Source organism: Vespula pensylvanica, chromosome 19 (genome assembly GCF_014466175.1).
Source record: "Vespula pensylvanica isolate Volc-1 chromosome 19, ASM1446617v1, whole genome shotgun sequence".
In the NCBI taxonomy this organism is placed as follows: domain Eukaryota; kingdom Metazoa; phylum Arthropoda; class Insecta; order Hymenoptera; family Vespidae; genus Vespula; species Vespula pensylvanica.
The window spans coordinates 2503550-2522541 of NC_057703.1; the positions used below are offsets into that span (position 1 = coordinate 2503550).

The following is an 18992-nucleotide window of genomic DNA, read 5'->3' on the forward strand; positions in this document are numbered from 1 at the left end:
GAGAGAGAGAGAGAGAGAGAGAATGAGAGAAAAAGAAAAAGAGAAGGAAAGAAAATTGGAAGAAATAATCGTAATCTTTACAATCATTTAATGTAAGTAAATAAGTAAGTAGTTATTGAGTAGTTGACTTAATATGTAACTAAATAGGTGTTCCTTTTTTTTTTTTTTTTTGATCGAATATTTTGATTGAATATTTTATTGGATTGAAAAAATATTTTCGAGATACATATTTATAAACGTTTGCCTCGTGTGAACCCAATTTGTTGTCTTGTTTAGAAAAAACGAAAAATTTGGATAATGTTAAAGGTTATAGTGTTATTTAGTGTTATATAGTGTAGTATAGTTATATCATAGTATATGTAAGTATTGAAATTGTTAGTGGATTATTATGACATACTTATTTACTTAATATACTTGTTTGATATGTTATACTCACAAACTTGATATTCTAATTTATGAGTAAACTATATTAATTAATGTAGTATAATAAAAAACTTGGTATATTATACGAACTGATTAATATTGTTTTAGTTAATTTAATTTCATTGGATAAAATAAAACATCACAAATGTCTACATTTTTCTATCAGAAAAATTTTTCCATTTGTATTATTTCTATAATACAACGCGTGATTAATTTCTGTCATTATTCATATCAACAACGAATTAGAAATTAAATCTTGAATAGTATTGAAAAAATAAATAAATAAATAAATAAATAAATAAATAAATAAAATAAAATAAAAATAATAACAATAATCGAAACATTTTAATTATTTTAATTTTTAAATAATAACAGTAGTCAAAAAATAATGTTTAATCACTACTACTTATCATCGAATTAAAATTAATCACCCGATTGATACTTGGAAAATGTGAGATATATCCTGTCATCCGTCCGTAATGTGTTAAGTAACATGCTTGAGGGAGTTAGGTAGCTAATGGTAGCACAATAGGATATTATTAGAACGGTGGCTTAGAGAGTTCTGGCGCCAGGGGGTTTCGTATTACACCACCTCACTCTCAGATTCTTAATTCCTTTATTGGACCTATACCTACGTCCTTCTTTTTCGACCCATTTCGACTTTCGAATGATTAGAAAATAGTTTTTTCTCTCTCTTTTTCTCTTGCAACTTTAATGGCAAACTATGGGTGGTCCAGCATCAAGGCATCGGATTATTGTTAAGATTATAGTAGTCATTTTTGGCTTAGTATATCAAATATATTAACTAATATATGTGCATATATAATATTATAATATTATAATACTATCTATTATAGAATACTATGACTCTTTTTAAATAAAATATATCATTAATATATTAAATATAGTATATATATATATATATATATATATATATATATCATATGTTAAGAAATCAAATTAAACATAGTGACGTTGTAACGTCGTTAAGGTACCTTTTAACAAAAAGTTTATGGTACCATAAACGATCGAACCCTATTTCGAAATATTTCCAAGTATTCTTTAAAGTCGATCCCTTTTACCGTTTGATCCTCGGCACGTAACTTGTGGTACCACTTCAGACACTTGGAATGTGCACCACTTCGATGATCTGCTCGATGTTTTTACAATCGATCCATCGATCCATCGATCGATCTACCTTCGATATTCCTCTTTGTTCGATCTCGTTTTTGTTCCTACGAGGAGTCAGCTTCGTTCGACCAATTGAATTTTTTATTAGTGTATTTCCTCTTCAAAGGTCTTTCAAACCCGAAGGTCTCCGATTTTAGTAGGATAAAACTTCTTGAAATTGTTATTGCCCCGAAATAGCACAAAACTCTTCGTTCACGTTCTTCCTCTTCTTCTTCTTCTTCTTCTTCTTCTTTCTCCTCCTCCTCCTCCTCCTCCTCCTCCTCTCCCTCCTCCTCTTCTTCCTACTCCTATTTCGTTACTCTTCGTCTTCTTTTTTCTTCGTTGAATGCAATCGATTTCAAAGTGGCATGAACCATGTTGCTTTCAGCAGTAGAAACAATACGACTCAGACGCGGAAATCGCTCGTTTTCCTACACATCGATTTCACCACGATCGTTACGACCCTTTTCGTAGTGTCTCTAAGTATATATGTATGTATATATATATATATATGTATGTATGCATGTATGCACGTATATACATATATATGTAGGGGTGACGAACGATCGTCTTGAAATAACGAAGGGAGAATACACTGGGACGTCATTACCCTCGGTGACGATAACGAGAATCGATGTTTTTCTTTTTTTTTTTTTTGTTTTTAATTCTTCCTTTTTTTGTGTTTTTGTTTTTCGTTCTTTCTTTCTTTTCTTTTCCATTCAACGGTATTACGAAACGATTGCTTTCTTATTTCATTGCACTCTTTTGTATGATCGATATAAGCTCCCGATTATATACCCATTTTAAGTACATACGTTCATAGACGTCGTACATAAGTGTTAACACGTACTTTAAAAGTTCCTAAGTATTGTAGTATAAACGTTTAGAAAGAAGCACGAACGTGTGTGCGTATTCATACGTGTTCATTCGATATATCGCGATAATCTATTTGATGTTTATCGATCCGACCGATAATGTTTCATTAGAATGATGGAAAATTAATGTATGTTTGTTATTAGGAAATATATCGTATAGAAAGATCAATTTTAAATGGAATATTTCTCTTTCGATGTTAACGTTTGAAGAACCAATTTTTTATTATCTTTCATCGATTGATAATTCAATCGATAGTAATGATCTATTATTAGAATTAGTTATTATAAAGGAAATGAATTTTCACATGAGAATCAAATCGATCTGTTTTTACATTGTGACGTTTTGTTTTGGTTAATGATATAGAAGAAAATAGAAGAAGGAAAAAGACTAGATAGAAATTCAAAATTTCTCGAAAAAATATCGGTGTCGCGGAAAAGAAAAAAGCGATCGGATCAAGTAATAAATAAAAATGGAGGGGGGGGGGTAGGAGAAAAAAAATAAATAACGATACAAATTAATGTCGATCATCTCTTCAATATCGCGATTTCAAAAATCAATTTACATCGTAATCCGACATATGTAATAAGAGAAACGATACTTAATTATTCCAAAAATACATCTAGGACAAACGGAAGAAGAAAGAAAAAGAGAAGATACAAAATTTAGAAAAAAGAAAAAAAGAAACAACAACAACAACAACAACAACAAAAGAGAAAACAGAAAAAGAGAAAAGGATATCTCAAAAGGAAAAGGACAAAGAAAATAAGAAAAAAAGTCTGTCGTAGAAACTAATGAACGTCGTGCGAGACCTTTTAGTTTAGGCTTCTGTGAACGGCCGTATAGAGATAATTAAATTAATGACGACAAAGAGTACAGGAAAGTATCGACGAAACGAAGCCATAGGGAGCGCACGGGGTATTTTCAAAGCGAGTAAGGGATAAATAGATAGACAAAGAGAGAGAGAGAGAGAGAGAGAGAGAGAGAGAGAGAGAGAGAGAGAGAAGTCAACTACGTTATAACGTTAGAAACACAGGGTGGTTCAAAAATTCTTAGTTAATATTAACGATCAATTAGTAATCGTCGATACGTCAGAATCTTGCGATTAGCCTAACAATTTCTCGAACTTGTTAGATAGTTTTATAATCTCGAAAAAAGAAATTAACTTTGATCGTTTGAAAACTTCGTGATGTGGATTTGTTCGTAAATTATTAAGAAATCTTTCAACGTAAGTAGATATTGAATTGTTTCAATGAAATTATTTTACACGTATATCGAATTCTTTTATTCGTAGTATCAATTTCTCTCTCTCTCTCTCTCTCTCTCTCTCTCTTTCTCTTTTTGTTTTTTTTTTTATATCTTTCTTTCTCTCTCATATAACGTTTGTTTAAACAAGGACCACCATGAACGTCGTAAAGGGTCCCCCTTGGCTTCCCGGCGAGACTTTCACCGTCGCCACTCTCGCGTGCCATTCCCTTCATTCAATGCTAATACGAATCTTATTATATTATAATACCCTTTCAAACGAATCGTCGGAAGTAGTAGTTTCCTGCTTAACGATTTCCAGACGAGTCAAATAGAGAAAGAAAGAGAAAGATAGAGAAAGAGAGAGAGAGAGAGAGAGGGGGGGGGAAAGAATAAATAAATAAATAAAAAACAAAAAGAGAAAAAGAAAACAAAACAAAATAAAAAAAAAAGAAAAGAAAAGAAACAATAACGAAATTCGAAGCGACGAATCAGCAAACGATATCGCACTCATTAACTTGAATCGCATGATAAGAAAGATTTCGTAAGAGGCGAAATTAAATTTCAAACGATAAACGCATTTAACGTATCTTTTGTTGTAATCGATATAGCCATATATATACATATACTTTTTATCAATCTTAAAGTATCCATCTAACGTTAAGGTATCCATCTTGAAATTACAACGAATAAGCGAGGATATACCGAGATAATATAATATAATATGATATTAATCGAACGATACACACTCGATATATTCCTCGAGTAACCCAGATTCCTTTGAACTTGTCTCGTGTCAATTTCTGCAAAATAGGTTTCAGGGTAAAGAACGAAGTCGAGTGGCATCGATCGGCTTTAACTATCGCGTTGAAGGGAGAATGTCCACAGAAAGAGAGAGAGAGAGAGAGAGAGAGAGAGAGAGAGAGAGAGAGAGAGAGAGAGAGAGAGAGAGAGAGAGAGAGAGAGAGAGAGATAAAGACAGAGATATATACAGAGATATGAAGAAAGATAGAGAAAGAGAACGAGAGAGAGAGAGAAAGAGAGAGAGAGAGAAAGAGAGAGAGAGAGATAGATAGAGAACTGAAAATACTCAAAATTCCCAACGAATGGACGCTTATGACATTCCGAAGAACCTCGTAGATCAGCTTCCCCTCTTCTCAATGCTTCCTTCTACCCCTTCTTTCATTCTCATCCCCTTCTCGCTCTCTCGATGACGAAGCCACAGGGTAAATCGTCGCGTGCACGAAATTGCACGAGGTCGATGTTAAAATTCCACGAAATAAAATTGACCGAGTCGTTCTAGCAAAGCTCATCTGGTCGTCAGGACAAAAGTGACAAAAACAATGAAATTCATGGTTTCGCGAAGATGATGGGAGAGAGAGAGAGAGAGAGAGGTAAGGGTGAGTGGTGTACGTTACGAGATATGGAAGAAATTCCTAACGTTATTTCAAAACGAGGGTTGCTAGTAGAAAGTGGAGAAGGGTGAAGGGTGGTTAGGTTTATGAAAGGGACTTGGACGTTTAATTGAACGCTTAGAAAAACTTGCTTGTACCTAGGTGCTGTCCGTAGCGTGTGATAATGAACTCTCGCGTGTTCTTTTCTTTTACTTTCGTTTTTCTTTATTTCGCGACAAGGTGCTAGCACGAAAACCGCGTGTACTGTACGGTAATACACGCTAGGAGTATGTAAGTAAGTACGTATTTACTACTCGGCTCGTTTTGAAACGATTATCGCGCTAGCAGCGAGAGTATTCCACGAGCGTCGGATTTTTCTTCCTTTTTTTTCGTTCTTTTTCTTTCTTTCTTTTTCGTTCGAAAATTCGTTTCGATGTACTCTTTTTATTTTTCTCTCTTCTTTCTCTTTTCTTTCTTTTCTTTTCTTTTCTTTTCTTTTCTTTTCTTTTCTTTTTTTTTTCTTCCTCTTTTTAACGACGAATTATTTTTTTCCTTCGCTTTTAACCCTCGATTTAATTTGATTACGAGTCATGAAAAATATTTTAGAATATTTTACGTTGACGATAAAAATATTTCGATAACGATTAGTTCGTTAGGAAGGAAATGTAATTGACGTTGTTGGATAATAGAAAATTATTCTGCGAATCGAACGTTCGATAAAATATAAAGGTAAATCACGCGGGGGAAAAAATGTACTCGAGTTTTAACGATGTATCGATGATCTCGAAGAATCATTAAACGTTTCGATAACGACGAATGTCTATGTTCGAAACGAAACGTTGAATGAGATTAAGATCTGTTACAACAATTGACGAATATCACTCGAGGATGAATCGTTTTCGAATCTTTATCGATCTTAAACGATCCTCATATCTTCTCTTTTTTTTTTTTTTTTTTTTTTTTTTTGTATTGTTCGGAACAATTTTCACAAACCCGTTACATAGATAAACATGTGACATAGTTATGTATTCTATAAATGGGTGCTCATAATCTTATTATCGAAGTTTCGTCGTTCATTCATCATGACATAGACTCATCGATTCACACAAAGAAGAATTAGTTACTACAAGAGGATCACTTTGTCGTGAAGCACGATAAATTCCAATGTAATCTCGTATATCGTATCTATGTATCTATGTATCTATATATCTATGTATCTATGTACCTCGCAAAGTTCCGACGATTCACAAGAACTTTAATGTCAAAAACCCTATCTGAGCGCAGATAGATGGATATTACGGACTTCAATTTCCCTGGCATTTCCATTTCTGAGAATTTCTGCCTGACTTATCCGTAACGAGACTCCAACTGTCATGAAACGGAACATCGATCGTTCCACGTTCAACAGAATTACCAAAGAAACCCATGAAACTATATTATATTTATTTGAAATTCCAACCTTCCTTTGGCAAATTATCAAATTTAATGCAATAGTGTTGGTAAATGATAGTAATGTTATTTCTAAAAAAGAAGTCAGTCAATAATATATACTGAATGAGATATTTTATATTAGAATCCTATATTTAGGAAATAATATGCTTGATTTTTTCAAGAATAACGATTTAAATCTAAAGATAATCGATATTATTCTCAAAATGGAACTTGACTTTTTTCTTATATCAAAAATCGTATAACAGATGAAAGAAAATTAATGAATAATTGATAAAAATATCGATTATTGATATTAATATCTGTGAAATTTTTAATATATTTCTTTTCTCCTTTTTTCTTTACTTTAAATAAAAAGTTCTTTTAAATGAAATTTAGATAAATCTATATATACTGAATAATGCTTCGATATTATAGTATATTACTATTACATAATGTCAGAATTTTCTATTGAATTTTCGTTATTATTTCAGTCGTCTCTTATTGGCCAATTCAATACTTACTACTACAATCATATTCTTGTATTTACTTCTATATATATATATATAGTAAATGCGTTTATATTGTTACGTATACTCGCAAGAGTATAGAATACGTTTCTGAGCAGGCGCGTTTCACACCGAATTGCAAACTCCTGATCCTGTTCCTCCTCCAATCCTCCTTCTACTCTTCACTCCTCCCTCTTCCTCCCATAGAACATGCGCTCTTCGTACTATCGCATTTACCGACAATTATTATACGAACGTAACCCTCTTAAATTAGCGAAAGTTTAAAGCATTGTTAACTCTCGTCAGCTTTTAATCTTCACGAGAGAAAAATAAAAAAAAAAAAAACAAAAAGAAAAAGTTACAATTAAATTAAATGTAACAAAATGATTTATTCTCCTTTTTTAATTCTTTAACAAAATTTTTCTTTTATTTATTTATTTATTTATTTATTTATTTATTTATTTATTTATTTTTAATCGTGATGAATTTGTTCAATCGTTACTTCAATAACGAATTAAGAGACAAAATTATATTTCGAATTATAATACGCAAAGTTCGCATTCTGTAAAGTCAATTATCAATTAATAGATCTTTAATTATTTCTATATTATATTAATTATTTCTATAAATTAATTCGTTGTATGTACGGAAGGGAATGAATGTATAGCGATCGATAACGCCAGACTTAAAAATGTCTCTCGCTAAAGGCGATCAAGAAAATCTTGATACCAACACAATATCGGATTAAAACGTTTAATGAATCATTCTTTTCGAAGTTTTTAACACAGTGTAAAGTAGATTAAAATCACGTTAAAGGACGTTTTAGAAATGATCGATCAATTCTATGTAATAACGAATAACGATAGAATATTTTTTATCGTTTACTTTAAAATTCTTTCTTTTTAGGAAATAATATTTTATTAACAAATATTTTCTTAAAATTTTTAAATAATTATATATATATATATACACATATAAATATGTTTTAATTTTGTAAATGAGAACGATCGAGAAAACGTAGTACACGCCCATAGCGAGATAAAGCTTTAGACTATATCAGTTCGTTATCAGATAGAGAACTAACGTAGATTGTGCGGTAACATCAAAAAGCTGTCAGTTTTTTGTTAGCTAAGCAAACAAACAATTCCGATCGATGAAAAAACGAACAACGTAGTTTCCGTTCTGTCCTCGTAACTTCGCTCGGCAAGATATTGATACCTGTATTTAATTGGATTAACCAATATAACTAGATATTCTTGGGAATTGTATTATGAAATTTTTTAATTTTTCTCTTGTTACATTCTTTCCTCGTTTTCTTTTTTACAATTCGATAACATTATTATTTATTTAATAAGTAACACGTTAAATGCATTCAACTTTTTACTTGAATCGTTTTACTCGAATTGATCGATAATTATTTTCTATAGTTCTTTATTTTTTTTTTTTTTTTGAGAGAGAGAGAGAGAGAAAGAGAGAGAGAGGGAAGAGGAAGGAATTTTTTAATTTAATTTTCAATCTCGTTTTTAAATATCTTTTTGTTAATATCGTCATAATCATTACTTGTTCGAAACGTTCCGTTCGATTTTATTCGAAATTCTTTTTTTCTTTTCTTTTTTCTTTTTTATAAGATAGGTTAAAAGTTCTTGAACGATTTCATACATTTTTATTTATTTCCTTTTATTTCTACGAGTTGCAAGACTACGAGCCTGAAAATATTTCTTTCTACGAATCACAGAATAATTTGCCGACCAAATCTATAGCTATATAAAAAGCTGGAAAGCTCGAAAAGTATGATAATAATTAAAAGTCGAGTGAGAATAGAAAAAAAATAGTGCTCGCGTGCATTATTCTACATCGATATGGGAATTCGTAATGCCTTTCCGGGACGAAAGGAAGCCGAGCCAATTAAATTTGAATTTATCGAGCGTGATTATACTAATTGGTTGCTTTTAGGCGCCGTTGTCGATTAATTTATCTCGATCACGAGAAACCGACTTAAGAAATGCTACCGGACAAAATCGAAACAAGGATAGGAAAATTATGTCTTACTGAAGATGATTGGTAGAAATATATCGAAATAAAAAAAAAGGAAAAAAGAAAAATTTTGAATAAAATGAATATCGACATTTTTAATAATTTATATGGAAGTAAACAATAACTTTTTAAGAAATCTTTTTTTAATTAAAAATGTTAACTATGTTATCTATCGACGAATTCAATAATAATATTATCATAGTATATAGCGTTATAATATTTTCTAGTATTTTGAGTTCTTTACATTACTAATATTTCTTTCATATATAAAATATTATTTTATTTAAAAGAAAAGAATTATATTACAACAACCAATACAAATATATAATCGCTATACTATTCCATCGATCAATAAATATATTATTCAATGACCAATCCAGTAAATACAAATTAAATAATAATTAACTTAAACAATAATCGATTATTACGATATATATATATATATATATATATATATATATATATATATATATATACATTTCTTTGATTTCAAAAATCTCCCAAATTTTTCAATATCAATTTGAACAAAATTGCATCGAACGTTTGCAATGAATAATGACAAATAATGAGATATAAAACAAATTAATAGTTAATAATTAATAATTATCTTCTCTCTTATCGATCGGGAAAAAAAAAAGAAAAAAAGAAAAAGAAGAAATCTCGATGTCTATGGAAAAATTTTATTAATTTTAATGGGAAAAATTATCAAACACGAGGTGTAATTTATGTTTCTTAAAATACTTTATATTCCGTAAATAGACGTAAACTGAAAGGACGGCCTCTTTATTAACAGTTCGTGTTCGCGCGCTATCTCGCGAGCCGAACGCGCGTGTAAAATCATCGAAGGAATGATAAACGCGGCCGTTTCTATGTCAACTATGCTTGTCGCTATATCGTCGACATATTCGCGATTAGATATTTTAAACTAGTATGGCGGGCCTCTACGATCACCATCGAGCAAAACCAGCTTCAATATCGAATCAAATTTATTTATTCATTTTTCATACTTAACTTTCTTCCTTTTTTTTTTTTATTATTATTATTATTTTTTGTTTTTATTATTTTGTTTCGTTCATTATTATTCAAAGCGCAATATTTTCTTTTTGCTTTTTTTTTTTTTTTTCTTTTCCTTTCCTCTTTTCTAAATTCATATTAATTTTCTCCCTGAATATTTCTACTAGATATTTCTTAAAAATGTTCTTAATAACTTTCATTATTTATTATTATACTAATATTGTTAATATTTCAATAACATTGATAAATGAATAAATATATATATATATATATATATATATATATATATATATGATGATCGTAATAACGAGCGCAATAGGCAAATCTAATTTTAGTTTAGTAAAAAATGAAACTACCGTTTTCTAATATTATAACGAATAAATTATATAATAAATTTCACATTATATAATTTCTATTTTATATATCAAGGAAGCAGTTTTCTTATCAGAACGACAAACGGAAGAAAAAAAAGGAAATTATCGTAAATAGATTCGAATAATAATAATTGATTTTAAAATATCACTTCGATCCTTTGAACGTTTCGAATCTATCAATACTACGTATCGTAATCGCATTATACGATTTGAAGTCAAATCAATTATCATTTTCTTTTATATCATAAGAAACAGATTATTCAATAAATATATTTTATATACTACTCTTTCTATGTATATAATATAATTTTTCATAATCGTTCGTTTAAAGATACTTCAATTAGAATAGTAAGATAGAATTTATGAAAATAACATTTCTATTTTCGTTTATAATCAACCATACTATGTAATCGTGACAGAGTTTGATTAACATCCTTCGAGAAACGAACCAATAGGATGTAGAAATGTTTCCCTAGAAATTTCATCGCGCCGCCTACTAATTTCTACCGATGACTGCACGCGATCGTTCGATATATTGTAATTGCAATGTCCGCACTAACTTAATTACTTGAGTTACTGGTTAGGTATACTAACCAGGTATACCAACGATGCTACTATATACTTTCGTTTGGCTTGCATAGCACGCGAAGGAAATCTCGAAGGAACGCGTCCCGTATCTCCGTCGATGCGGACCGACTTTACTCTAATTAACGAATAACGATATGCAATCGAGCACGTCGCCTCTCTTTCTCTCTCTCTCTCTCTCTCTCCTTTTCTTTCTTTTTCTCTCTCGTGTACTCTTTCTCCATTAAAGCCAATTTTATTTCGTTTCAGTCCTACATTGGCGTATTGCAATTCAGTTTTGTTGCATAAAAGGAAATAAAGTGAGTCTTGGAGGATTTTCGTTTCTTTTTTATTTTCTTTTCTTTCTTCTTCTTCTTTTTTTTTTTTTTTGGTTGTTTTTATTGCGATAAGATTGAAAAAAAAAAAAGAGAAGGATATCTGACACCATTTTGATTCTGTTTTTCTTTTTTTCTTTCTCGTATATCGCGTGTAATAGAAATAAGAGAGATATTGATAAAAGAATGTACGAAACGAAATATTATAGATCTACGATATTCTAATAGGTAAGTTAAATGTATATTATATGTAAATAGAGGAAAATATTTATCTAATTTATCTTTAACGAAATATTATTTCTCTCGTGTGTTATTTCATTTTTCGAGTTTGTAGTCATTCCTTTTTATTTTTCTTCCTTTTAAATATGTATTATACTTCAGTTTGCATATTCGGAAAAAGGAGATATGAAATCGAGGATTTATTTATGAAGAATTTCTGTATTGAGATATATAAAATTACAAATTTATTTAAGAAGAATTTATTTATTAATTAGAATGTTATTTATTAAGAAGATAGAAAAGAACAAAAAAAAAAAAAGCAGAAAAGAAATAATGAAATATTTTCTCTTATGATACATTCTATTTGACTTATACATTTCATAATGCATAATAATTTACTTTAACAAAAACTATAAAACTGACTAGTATCGCTCTATTATTAGTCCTTACGTTTATTTATATAAACAAAATTGAATTCTCGTGGAAATAAATGTTTGAATGCACACATACAGACTCACAAGAGTATACGTTCGCTACGAGAAAGAAAAAGAAAAATAAAATCGAATAAAACATTACGAAAACAATTTTGGTCCAGAGGATCAAAAGAATATAAACGAATTTATACACGATAAAGATTGAACGTGCCCGTTCACGTTCTGTTCTTGTGAATGTTCCGAAAAAGAAAAAGAAAAAGAAAAAGAGAAGAGAAAAAGATAAAAGAAAGAAAATAATTTTTGAAAAAAAAAAAAAAACAAACAAAAGAAAAAAAGAAAAAAACACAAAAGAAAAGTATTGGTCAAAGAGCGAGCGAATTATCGTTGCTACCCTAAAATCGTGCTCTTGAGAAGACACAAAGGGGGAGCTTAAAAGAAATATCCGACTCGACTCTAACTCTCACCCACGCGATCCAGTTTATTTCAAGAAATTATTATTAGACTGGTGTAGAGGAGAAAAGGAGAGAAAGAGAGAAAGAGAGAGAGAGAAAGAAAGAGAGAGAGAGAGAGAGAGAGAGAGAAAGGAATGAATTCTTGCTTTGTCATTCTCTCTCTCTCTCTTTCTCTCTCTCTCTCTTTCAAACTGTCTCTCTCCATCTTTCTTTCTTTTTTTTTTTTTCTCTTAATGGTGAAGGACACGAGCAAAGACTCCCTTCTAAAATATGTCCGCGAATTCGTCATTGGAGAGAAGGGTGCTCGTTAAACGTACCGGCTGACGCTTTCTTCCGCGAAGAAAAGACACAAACGAGATTATCGCCTCGTTCTTCGACTAGGTTAGGCTATGAGAACGGTTGAATAATTTGTGCCAGCCGGCGTGGCATAGGCAGAAAGACGTATGAGTTATCCACGTTAGAAGAGGGACGAGACTTTCCGCGGGCAGGGAGGATCAAGGACCGTACGATTCTCGCTTGCGGACTTCCATCACTGGGATTCCGGGCTAATTCGTCCCGAGACCACGTGCTAATCCGTCTTAAGTTAAGGCCCCAGAGTAGTAATAATCGAGTGGTTACACCTAGCTCGACCTAACACGATCCATCTGCGTTCATCCTCCGAACTAATTCAATGAGAATAAATTTTTCAAAGCTTCGTTGGATGAATCAAATCGTCGTTGTTTGAATCTCTTCATAGTGGTTACTTGTTGTTGCGCTATCGATTTTTGTTAAGTGTTAGAAATCATTTCGATCGAATTTCGATCAAAGAGAAAAGTTACAGAGAAGAGGGCGATTTTTGTTTCTTTCTTTCTTTCGTTTTCTTGTTGGTTTTTTTGTTTGTTTTTTTTTTTTTTTCCTTTTCTTTTTACGATAAATTACGCATGCCGCAATAACCTCGTCGGAATATTTTCGTTGTAATCGTGAAATTTTTAATTTTTACTTTTCTCGTTAATTCTTTTTCGTTTAAAACAAGGCTTCAATTTAAAAAAATTAGGAAATAAATAAATGAAAGGATAAGAAGAAGATGAATGTTCTCTGTTTTTTCTTTTTTTTTTTTTTTAGAATATTTTTAACATTACTTCAGTTTTCTCTTCGTTAACTCTTAAATTGTTATTATGTACGTGTTTTACGAACTTTGTAAATTTGTAATATTATAAGATACACTTTGTGAACTTTCGTACGACAATCAACTTCGCAATATAGAGTTTGTACTACGAAATTTAATCATTAATATCTAAATATAAAAAAATATATAAAGAATATATATCGTGCTTTATGAAATTCATAGTATAAGTTTTTATAGTAACCGCTTAATAATATAAGTTTTTCTGAATTTCCATGAGCCATTAATTATTTTAATTAGTATCTAAAAATTATCGATATATTTTCTGAACTTTGTAGTATGAAACACATATTTAGATATTTCATAATATTATAAGAAAACTTTATGAACTTCATGCTATGAATTCCACAGCATGTACTTCATCATAGTATGAATTTCATTCTATGGAATTAATATTACGAAATTCATAATAACTATTTAAATAAAACAAACATAAACCTTTCTGAATTCCATATTATAATAATACATTCTATAAAATTCATACTATAAAATTACGATTACACAAGTTACAAAGTTACAAGAATTTACAGTACGATTTTCATAAAATAAATACCAATCCTACAAACATATATTACCATAGCATATATTACGAATTTCATAATCACGATTTGAATATTTTCAACTAGACGTTTTTACATTTCCACGAGTATACGATTTTCGTCGAACGAAAAATGACAAAATGAAATTTTAATCGACCGATGACGGGATCGATCGATTGAAATAACTGTTACAGGATAGAAAAGAGAGAGAGAAAAAAAAGGATAACGATTGAAAATTTCAATAAACGAATAGAAGAATAGAACAGAACAGAGAAAAAAAGAAAAAAAAAAAGAAAAGGATTAGAAATTTCAACGAATGAATAAGATATAAAAAGATGTACTTACCAAAGGTGAATAGAAGGCAGAACTGTCCATACCGATACTAGGGTAAGGGGCCTGATCGGTAGTAGAAGGTGTTGGTGTAGGGTAAGAGGAATATGAGGTAGCAGTTGGTGCCAATCTTGGATAAGCTCCTAATGCTAACCTCGCGGCACTATCGTATTGACAACTGCAAACTGTTTGACCAGTTACTGGGTCAGTCATCATAGGCCTCCCATTTTCACAGCATCCAGGTCCTGTCGTGGCAGCAACAGGGGTTGTGGCGCCACCGGAAGTACCAGTTCCTCCCCCAGCCCCCGTCGTCGTTGTCGCCGTCGACGAGGGTGAAAGGGCACCGGGACTTAAGGCCCCACCTGACGACATTGCTGGCGAAGTCGCCGTCGTCGGCTGCCCGCCGCTCACTAGCAGCTGTAATATATATATTTTTATCAATTATTTTTATATAAATATTGTATTTTTTTTTTTTTTTTAATTAACGATCGTATTTAATCAGGTATTTTATTCGCTTTGATAGATTCTTGTATGGATTCAATTTGTGCTGTGTTGATTTGTTCGTTTTATATCGTTTGATGTTTATATTAGTATTATTATATGTATATTATTTTTCGTGAAGCAGAAGTTGAATTTTATATATATATATATATATATATATATATATATACATATATATATATAGTTTAGATTTATTTGTAATATTTATTTTATGTATAATTTAAGTATACTAATCTCTTTCTCTTTCTTTCTGAATGATTTGTTTCATATTAATTTTAGATTAATTATGCATTAATATATTTTAGATATTAATATTATAGATAATGTCTGAAATATTTTTTTTATATACTTATAGTTTAGATTCGTTTCAAGAACTGAAAAAAATATACACACACACATATATAATATATATAAATATTTAAATAAATAAATTATATAATAATCATAAATTATTAAATATTAATATATATATATATCTATTCTTTTTTCATGAATATATATTTTAAATTCAAAGTTCCTAAAACTATAAGAAAATATAATAACACAAACGCAATAAATCGTTTTATATATAATCCGATAAATTCTTAATCCCCGATCCAATTGCCGATTTAACGATCTCTTCAAGAAAATCTTAAACCGCCTTCAATCGTTCATTATATCAATACTCGTTCTTGCGATTATGCAATAACCATAAATCTGCATGACATTAGCAACGATTAAACGATAATTATATTATCGGTTAAATATCTTCTGTAATATAACAACCTATAAACTATGCTATGTATCTACGTACATACACACACACATACACACACACAACATACACATCGTACATACATATCATGCTTTGAGAACGAACTCATCGTGCCGACATCTTTCCTTCCTATTCACCTAACCGTTTGTCGGGATTTCTTCGAAAAGTTCTACTACGTCAACACGTACTTACATATTACGAATTTCTAACAATGCAAATTGTAAATAACCTACCTATTGGAGTAGTCGATACTACAATGGGTTGTCCATTTTGTACATGGTATTACTAAAACGTGCAGAACGCGTCTTTACTCCTTTACCCCGCTCCATCCTGTATTAGCTCGATCTCACGAATCCCGTGAACTTCATGACCCCCTTCTTCCTAACCCCTCTCTTATCCTTACCCCCACCTCTACTTTCTTTGGAAGCCGCTACGCGAATAACTTGGAGATATAGTTAAAGATCGACATGCCTATTCGAACGATAAGATCTTACGAATAGATCCCGACGAGAGCATGGCTCACGAAGGCGTGGCCAAACGATCGTAGAAAACAATGCATACGATTTTGCATATCGTAAAAATATTCTCTCTCTCTCTCTCTCTCTCTCTCTCTCTCTATGTATGTATATATATATATATATTTAACCCTACTCTATTCAAACAACGCCCTCAACGAAGAAAAAAAAAAAAATAAAAAAGGAAAACAAATTCGAGATCGAATCGTAACACGTGAAAAACTATCCGACGCGACCTCGGAAAAGTTGAAGAAAGAAAGAAAGAAAAAAAAAAAATAGAAAAATAGAAAAATCGAGGGAACTAAGAATAAAAAAGGAATGAAAAAGAAATGAACTCGATGCATTCTTAGTAGTACATAATAAATAATAGTGTATGTAATAATAATAAATAAAATTTACGTTAAAATTAATTATACAATCATAAATAGTAGTATGTATGACGATAAATAGAGAGTATGGAAAATAAAAAATAATGAAAAAGAAATGAATTCGATGCATTCTTGTAGTATATAATAAGTAATAAATAATAGTGCATGTAATAATGATAATAAATAAAATTTACATTAAAATTAATTGTAAAATCATAAATAGTAGTATGTATGATGATAAATAGAGGGTATGGAAAATAAAAAATAATGAGAAAGAAATGAATTCGATGCATTCTTTGTATCGTATATATACTATATATAATGTGTATGTATGTCAGTAAGTACTTAGTTAAATGACCGACTGAAAACAAATCGTTCGGAGTAATGGAAACGTGTTATTATTTTATTGCAATATACATACATACATATATACATATTTAAGAGACCTTCTATCGCAAGTCATTAAACGTTTATAAGTCTAATGTCATTACGACCAGTCATTACTACGGAATAATAATAGATTTCAATGTTGCAAACATGTCATACTGTTTTCCTCTTACGAAGAACGATTGCTTTTCAAAATGTCGATATCGAATTAGAGTTCGTGGAATATATAATTGTACCTACGTAAGTAGTTATGTATATCGATATCGATTACCAAGTCACGATTCGAGATAAAAACAAAACGAAACAAAACAAAATAAAAAAAAAAAAAAGAAGATAAAGAAGAAGGAAGAAAGAAAGAAAGAAAGAAAGAACGAACGAACGAAAGTTATTATTCGTCGTGTATTTAAATAATTTCTAATGAAACCAATCCTTTCTGACATAACAGAAACGATTCCTTTCTCTCTCTCTTTCTTTATCTTTTACCCTCTCCATCTCGTTCCTTCTGTCACTCGTATACCTGAACTAATCAATATGATTAGTCGTTTCGATAAACTTCATTACGATTGACGTTTAATATATACAAAACACACACGAAGGAATGTTGTATATCCATTAGTATATCCACACCTGTTGGTCATACTAACTAAATGAAAAACATAACGTTTATAATTAAACGTAACCATAAGCGTTAAAACTATCGATAGATAATGGTCGATTAAGAAAATGGAACAGGCACTCGAGGAACATTGTATAATGATGCGAGATAAAGAATGAAGTGAACGATAGAATTTAAACGGTTGTTAACGATTATACAGAAAGAAAAAAAAAAAACAAGGGAATAAAGTAGATAGGAAAAATAGAAAAAAGAAGTAAAAGATTAAAGAGAATAGAAGAAAGGAGAAAAAGAAGAAATTGCTTAGTAATTTTCTAGCGTTTGTCTTATAAATGAAAAATATAAATAAATGTTTATATACATATATATGTGTGTGTGTGTGTGTGTGTGTGTGTGTGTGTGTATGTGTGTGGCCTACATAGAGAGAATTTTAAAAAGAAGTCCGAAAAAGAGAATTCAAAAATAGGATCTTTTATGTATACTATATAGAAGGATTATAAGATTAGTATGTAATCTAGTAATTTATATTTACATATATATTATTATTATTATTATAATATATAAATAGAAAAATAGAAAAGGCAAAAGAAAATAAAAAAGGAATAAGTATAATAATACATGTATATAAAATAATAATAAATAATAAAATATATATATATATATATTATTATTACTTGTAACTTTCAATAATTTTTCTCATAAAAGAAAAAAAAAAGAAATACGTACGTACGTACATACATACATATACACACATTATATAGACAAAATCTCAAAGAAAAGTGTTTACCAGAATTATGAAATCTATAGTGATATGTATATATATATATATATTACTACACACACACATATATATATATGATATATATATATATATATATATATATATATATATATGAGATATATTCTCACGATGAATAAAGTCGAGAGTGAAATCGTTGGCGTTCGGTCTCACACACACTTGCGAAAATACGTGAAGGTAGGTAGGTATATTCCACGGTAAATTAGCTCGTTGTAAATGAGGACGGAACGAATCCCGGTAATTAATACGGCAAGGGCGTGGAGTTATTTCGAGAGAAGAGGTAGCTTTGCCCTCTCTTTCTCGCTATCTATATATCTCTCTTTCCCTCTTCTTCTTCTCTCTCTCTCTCTCTCTCTCTTTCTCTCTCTCTCTCTCTCTTTCTCCCCGTGGATGCTAGAACTCGTATCCGCCTTGATAAACCCTTCCACTAACTTCCCGCATTCCGTCGGCAAACGCTTCGAGTGAGAGACGAGAGAGAAGTGAGTACGAGCGGGAAACGGCAAACATATGAACGGATTTGTTCTCTCTCTCTCTCTCTCTCTCTCTCTCTCTCTCT

The 18992-nt window shown here is 30.6% G+C and overlaps 1 protein-coding gene across 2 annotated transcripts in view; it reads right to left on the reverse strand.

Moving 5' to 3' along the window:
• LOC122635706 (homeobox protein araucan-like) overlaps positions 1-18992 on the reverse strand; it is a 119092-nt gene that overhangs the window by 39182 nt on the left and 60918 nt on the right. For both annotated transcript variants that reach the window (XM_043826222.1, XM_043826223.1), the window contains exon 2: positions 14515-14916. In XM_043826222.1, the coding sequence (XP_043682157.1) occupies positions 14515-14916 (402 nt within the window). The remainder of the gene's footprint in view (positions 1-14514; positions 14917-18992) is intronic.